The 7,500-nt window shown below is 32.7% G+C and overlaps 1 protein-coding gene across 1 annotated transcript in view; it reads right to left on the bottom strand.

The window, feature by feature from the left end:
- FOXP2 (forkhead box P2) overlaps window positions 1-7,500 on the bottom strand; it is a 544,046-nt gene that overhangs the window by 248,517 nt on the left and 288,029 nt on the right. Inside the window, exon 4 of the mRNA XM_035020960.1 lies at window positions 2,305-2,482. Coding sequence (XP_034876851.1) covers window positions 2,305-2,472 — 168 coding nt within the window. The 5' untranslated portion in view covers window positions 2,473-2,482. The remainder of the gene's footprint in view (window positions 1-2,304; window positions 2,483-7,500) is intronic.

The following is a 7,500-nucleotide window of genomic DNA, read 5'->3' as shown; positions in this document are numbered from 1 at the left end:
GATTAGTCCATTTTACTACCAAGAAGTAATTTCTTTGTTCAAAACTTTACATTTAAATATCACCAAGGAAAGACAAATTTGTAAAATTATGTCACCTATGAATTTGTCTTAATATTTTCCCTCCAGTTTTTATTTTTTTCCTGAAACATACTGAATATGTTTGAATTAAAAGCAATAACCGCATTAATTTTATAGAAAAGACATTCCAATCTCTAACGAACTTAAAGGCCCATTCTAAAACACACTCACGGAAGGACAAAAATTCAATAACCTTAAGTTTTCTACCTATATTAATATAGTAAAAACATAACCAAGGGAAGAGACATTTACAAAGGTTTTTGAATGTTTATTTATCAAATTATTACATATCTTCCTGTAGACACTTCCTGAAGTGTCTTTTGTAGACACCTACTATACCCATTGTGTTAAATCACTTCCAGAAGGCACTCCACAAACATGCAATACATGACTAGAGTTTCTAGGTTATCAGAAGGACATAACTTTTTCTATTTACTCTTGTTGATGGTTTATATCAACAAACTGTGTAGAACAAAGTAAACTTCCTACTCAGGTTATAAACACACCTCACAGATTTATCATAAAATGCCTCCAGAGTACTATAAAGCATAGCCATGATTTGACTCTGTTTTCTTTTTAAGATCTAATCAGAGCTTTGAAGAAAAAGAAAGTTACTTCTTTACATTTCCCTCCAGAACATAGTGTCTTTTAGTACTAAATTGCAATGTTCATTTTCAGTTGTTAATTTCACTTGCTTTTTATAACTGCCATCTACTGTCTTCTCACACAAAATAGAATTTGGCTATTAATTCTTAGGACTCTTACTGAGGGGAGTCAGTAGGAATATGATAGCACCCCAGTGGTATGATGTTTCCTGTAAATAGATTAAAGGGAGAGCAGGGCTGTCCTGAAAATTGCATTAATTTAAAGTAACTTGTAAAACAGGCTAATCCTGGACTTTGGTAGATATTTAATTCTTATGATGGTCAAACAAAATAAAAATTATCTTCCTAATGACTACTGTCTGTGAAAAGAGACATAATTCCAAAATAATACGGAACCTGTTCAAAGTGTTATGTCTAGCTCTTTTAAAAGATTGTTCTTGAAAACAATGCCTAAAGGTTAATACAGTATCCAGTACATATACTCTTAAGATAACTTTCTAAATACTGTTGTTATTTAAAATAACGATTCTATTAAATTTTACTGTCATGTGGGCATTTGCTTTAACTTTCGAGATGCATTCTGTCTCATCATATATTAACTGAAAACTGTGAATGATGTATCACTTAATTTGAAATATTTTTCAATAAGAATCACTATATTTTCATTTAATCATTTTTTTAAACATTTGGTCTGAATGCAATCCAGAATTTTCAAGAAATAACCTTTATTTTAAAGCAAATCAAATATACTCTTGTTGTCAAACAGGTATATTCATTCTGACCTAATTTAAGTATATGCTTTGAAGGCTTTCTGTTCTCTGTCACTATTTCCACAGACTTGAATCAGTGAAGAATGGAGTGGCTATTCTTTGGCTGAAAAGAATATTTCATTGACAAACAAAACTGGGAAAAATGAATCGATCACAGAAAAAGAATAATGGGCTACTTAAAAGTGTACCTTTATTGGGCAGTTGTTGACTTCTCTAGATTTAAATGAGAACTGCATTTTATGAGCCACTAGCAAAAAACAAAAAGTGCTCTTTAACGTGATCAAAAGATGTATATTCAAAACATCTTGGAATGAGTTTTCAAGAAAAGCAACACAGACGATCACGGTGTTTAGACAGTTCACAATCTCTCAGCAAATTTCAACTAATTAACAGCTAATATTTGCAGCCATCACAGGCAAGCATCTGTGTTATGAAAAGTCCTTGTGGTCCTTTTCACCTTAGCTTCGACTTGGAAGAAATTCATTGCATAAGCAAGTATCAAGTAATGTGGCCCTCTGGTGGAAAACTAAGTATCACATTCTGCAGCACAATGTTCGACAGTAAACTAGAAGCTATCAAATACTTGTTACAAAGCTTTACAGATCCTCCCGAAAATCACCCTGTGAACTTAATTAATAGCTTGACACCTGAAGGGCACTCGGGCGCCGGCATGACGTAACGAAGATGAAAATCCTACCTTTCCTGATTCTTCAATCAGGTTCCAAAGAATAATAAATTCTCAGCATCCTTTAGCTTCACACAACATGCTCAGTTGGCTACGAATACATTTTTCCCATTGAAGCAAACAGGCTGATTTGTTTTAAGGAATCACCGAAGAAAACAAAACTTACCTGCTGTTGTTGCAGATGCAGCAGCTCTACTGTGCTTACTTCTGAGCTGGTGTCACCACTTGATCTTCCATCTCGGCTGCCAGCATCTAATTGGCTGCTCAGAGTGCTCATTCCATTTTGATTCATTGAACTGTTGCTTATTGTCTCTGTCGCAGATTCCTGCATCATGACTTAATACCTAAAAGTGATTAAGAAGTATCAATTAACACACGTTACACCTTCATACTTCCATTATCAAGATGTCCCTCTCTGCCAATTACAGAGACAGCATCTTTAGAAGAAAAAAAAAAAAAAAAAAAGCCCGCCTTGAACAGTCATTTACCAAGAAAAGCAATACAAATTCAGCTTTCATCCAGATACTAATCACTGAAATTATGGTTTCTATAAGCAATTTTTGTGTGGTTACATTTAACAGCCAAAGTAACATACCATGCATAGAGCATGGTCAATAGCATTTATGAAGGACCACATTTTAAAGTCTACCTATAAAACCAGCTTAAATGAAGGCACGATTGCACACTCTGTTCTATGTTTCCTATTATCTACCTTTGACAACCATGGATGACTATACAGCCTTATTTTAAATATTCACTATCTTGATTCTGTCAGATTTTTACAGCACATCTTATGTAAGGCTGTGGTTTAATGATGCACAGCTAATCATACAAAATTAAAATTTTGTAAGGGTGTTACAAATCATATGGTATCAACCAATGATAAATAGTATAATGGGTTTCTTTTTTTTGTGACTAAATAAAATTTTGCCTTGGAGGCATTTTAAGAAAAAGCTCCTGCTGCAAACACGTCAGATATTGCCTATTTTTTTAATCAAACAGCTCATATTCATTTATTTTTCTGACATTTAAAACATTTAATACTGTCCTTCCTGGGAAGTAATTAAGCTTATGCATGAGCAGCAATCAAACTGTTCACTTGAAGATGACTTAAAACTCAATTTTAACATAGGCAAATAAATGAAAGTATATATAAAATTAATTTTCCAGGCATGTATTAGATATGAAAGCTGGAAATAAAATCTATCAAGAATATCACTAATGATTGTGCTAAAAACAGCATAAATTATGCATATTACCTTCTCTACAGTAATAAATGTTTTATCATTTTCACTGCATAAATATACTGTACTTTCAGGATAGCAATGAGATGTCCTGCCAAGATCAGTGGAAATCCTTGCAGTAAATAAAGAACCAATGTGCTCTTACAAACCAGAATTTCACAGTACATCTTGAATCTGTGGTTTAGAAAGATCACTTTTGGCTCTCAGAGATATCTGAATCCTATCCTATAACCTAATTGCTGCACTTCTCTGATTTACTTCTACGGACAGGATTTCAGAAACAACCTGGGTGCGCTGTGACTTTAATAGTAATGCTAGACAGACAGGGGACTTAGCCTAAAGTAAAGAAGGACGTTAAACTTATCACTCAATTTAAATTTTTGTAACTAGGCAATTTCACTATTTTAAACTTGGTCATATTTTAAGACTTTTGTCCATTAAACAATTTTAATGTATTTATTACAGAGCAAATGTAAGCTTGATGTCTTTTCATGTCAGAGAGAAACCCTCTTCCCCAGATTCTTACAAAATGTGATTATGGACACACACATAGACACACACACACACACACACACAGATACATATCCAATAGAGTTTTTTTGCATACTAATATTATAATTATTAAAAATTAATGGTTATAATTTAACAGCTTTAACAGGTTTTTTCATCAAAGTCTAAATTATTAGATTATTTCTAGGACTCTAAAAAGTCAATTAAAAAAGAAGAACCTGCTGATTTCTAAAAGACCACCAGTAGCTGGGCTAGCAAAGCAAGTCAGTATAAGAAAAACTACATATACAACTTAAAGCTGTTCCGATAAAAAAGAAAAAAAAAGCAACAACAACAAAACCCCATAATCACAAAGGAAGCAATTGTTATAACTATGCAGTAAACAACTTTTGAACCAAATGTGCTTATGAATAAATAGGCTTTGTTAAACACCTTATTGAACATTAACAAAGAAAAATCACACAAATGAAAACTGATACACAGTGATGGATTTTACAGGGGAAAAAAACAAAGCTAATACTCTTTTCTGAGATTAGGCAGCTAATAAGTATTCAAATTAGGCATAAATTTTACATGCACAATGTTTAAAATATTCAGAGAAAAGGTCTGATTGCCTTTACTACTTATATGAAAATTATAATTTGGGTCCTCTGCAACTGTAGAAACAGATAGATATAACTTCTACTACATATTGCATTTAAATTTTACTTTTGACAATAGATCTTGAGTGTATGTGTATGTATATATTTTTACTTCATCATCCAAATTTATTTGAAATACTTATTATCTCTGGGTGGAGTTTGCAACAAAAAGAATAAAAATTTTAAAAAACTGTATTTTCAAATGTAGCAGGCAAATGGCAGTATTTAATATTAACCTTTGTGTAGTTAATGTCGGAACTAATTGGATGAATTAAAGAATTCTGCATATATTATTGTATTATAATCAAGGCCATCAAATAATTAAGAATAATCAACAAGCAGAGTCATGGGTCTAAATTTTTGTTACAATTATAAAGAAAGACCCACATAACTTCCAATTCCTATTATCCAGAGGATTTTATTATACCTTGTGGAATTTTTGACTTTATAAAACCCTGGAGTATAAACTGTGATTCACATTTTTGGTTCAATCATCTAAAAGGTAGTAAAATCACGCTTAAGAAAAACAGTAACATTGATAGCACTTTTTTCTCTACAGAACAAAAGCATCTGACCCAACATTAATAGGCAAAAAGAAGGGCAATTGTGTGATCAGAGGATTCTAATGTACATATCACCTAAAGAAGACAGCTTGGAGCATGTCCACTATAAAGGAGATCTATCTTCAAGGATAATGAAGATGCTGTCCAGGATTTACTGAGTTTCTCCTAGTGATATCTCCACACCTATTTTCTACTAGAGAAAATATGTCTGGCACAATGTGAGGTGCTGTTTACCTTTTAAAGTATATTTTAAATAATTACAAATTCAGCATATTCTTTCCAAGTGAATGTGCTTGTGATCCCAAACACATCAAACTAAATTATTCATTCTTCTCAATCCTACCACAAACATTTTACAAAAATCAGTGAAAATAAATTCCGGATCATTAAAGGAAAAGGTGAAATTGGGAGTCGCTGTCTTAATGTTTGTCTGAACTGTTAGTTAAACCTTTAAATCTTTCATCATACACAACTTTTCAGCCACATCAGAAAATGACTCTTCAGATCTTGCACTCCAATGATACAGTTCTACTTTTCTCCCTTGCATTAAGTTTTCCTTTCTTTCCTTTTTCTTTCTTCTTCTTTTTTTTTTTTAAGCAAGTCACTGTACAGATACTTATTCTCTACACCACTTCCCTTTTGAAACATTAAACTGACACTGGAACTGACTGCACAAGATTGCATTTTCTCTTCCTAAACAACTTGAATTGAAAGGTTACTTAGTGTAACAATATTTACTTGCAGAATTGCGTTGTTACCAAGGGTATAATGGATGGTGGCTATGCAGGTTTACGCAAGAATGAGTGAAGCATGAGGCATTAGCCATGTGTTTGACATGTTTCAAATTGCTATAATCCAGCATTAAACACACCCAGCAATTCATGCCATTTCTTGCAGCCATAATCTTGAATAAAGCGTGCACAACCACTTATTATATAAATTAGTATATGACTCCCTGTTATAGTCACAACAGTGCTTTTGTGTTTATTTTGCATCAAGATGTAGTCTTTTATTTGTACAAATAGCAGGATATAAAGACATAGCTCAATTAGACCTCCTTACTTTATGATAGGGTAGTACTGAATGCTAGACTTGGTTTTATTTTTTTCCTTTTAGAGTTATAAGTTCCATTGGTATAAAACTGTATCATGTGTTGAGATAGACATTTGCCAGAGCGATAACAGAAACCTGCATATATCCTATTCCATATTCACTACAATGTTCAAAAGTTCGATAATTGACCTGGGCCAGTACAGTTAACTGTTAACCACCACCAGGGACACTATTGGTCCTTGTTGCTTACTCAGCTTCTTTTCTCTCAGGTTCTCTCTCTCTCTCTCTCAGGTTCTCTCTCTCATCTTTCTGACCTCTCTCCCTTCCTTCTTCTCTTCCATCTCCTACCCCATGTGTGTGCATATATGTGTATGTATGTGTGTAGATAGACAGATGTGGGTACATTGATTGATCAAACTGTATATGTCAAGGATGGTAAGAAGGGAAAAGTAACCTCTACCACCCCCATGCTCCCCCATCCACATAAGTGGACACTCAATCTTATAATCTTGGTGTCTTCGTATTAAATCTCTCTCTTTTGTTTTTGCCATCTTACCATTTAATTAAAGCAAATGGATGGAGAAAATGACTTCCTGAGAAACTGAGAATAAATAATAGTCCATATAAAAAGTTTTAACTATTTCTGTGAACTTTTCTTAAACAAAATTATTTACAGTGACATCAAAGAATATTTCGTGTCCAATATCTTCCAGTGTCTAATTTATCAACCAAATATGTACATTGAATCCAAAAGATTTTGAATATGACATATAAAGAAAAACACAAAATCAAAAAGTTATCATGTACTCTTAAATAATTCTTAATCACTTTTAAATTATCAATATTAAATATTCTTAAATATTCCTATGTAAATTCACACCAGAAAGCGTTCAGTATGAGGAAAATCTACATATGCAACAAGAAACCACATACATTTACCTCAAAATATCAGCTAAATTCTGATTTTGAAAACCTGACTGAATTACAAAACTTTTGAAAGAAACTAGCATTTAAATAATGATAACTTCTGTGCTCTAGTGGAATTAATTCATCATGGACACCATGCACAGTGCATTTGAAATCTAGTACTGCTTTGCTAAAAGTCTTTAATGCTAAGATTGCCTAATAAATCAAAATGCCAAATATGAAGGACATAGTTGAATGTGTAAGAACAAAAATTGAACAAGCACACAAGTATTTTTAATTTTAAACAACTGAAACAGGATGTCTTTTAAAACATGATTTGGGAAAGGATATCTATCGTTACAGCAAGTGTTATGATCTTTATTATAACAAGTGATATGATTGTAAGTAAATGAAAATTAAGTTGTTTACAAAGCATCTGCCACTG

This window comes from Mirounga leonina, unplaced genomic scaffold (genome assembly GCF_011800145.1).
Source record: "Mirounga leonina isolate KUSES-001 unplaced genomic scaffold, KU_Mleo_1.0 Mir_174, whole genome shotgun sequence".
NCBI lineage: Eukaryota > Metazoa > Chordata > Mammalia > Carnivora > Phocidae > Mirounga > Mirounga leonina.
The sequence above is the reverse complement of the archived record's forward strand: the minus strand, read 5'-3'. Positions and strand labels throughout refer to the sequence as shown.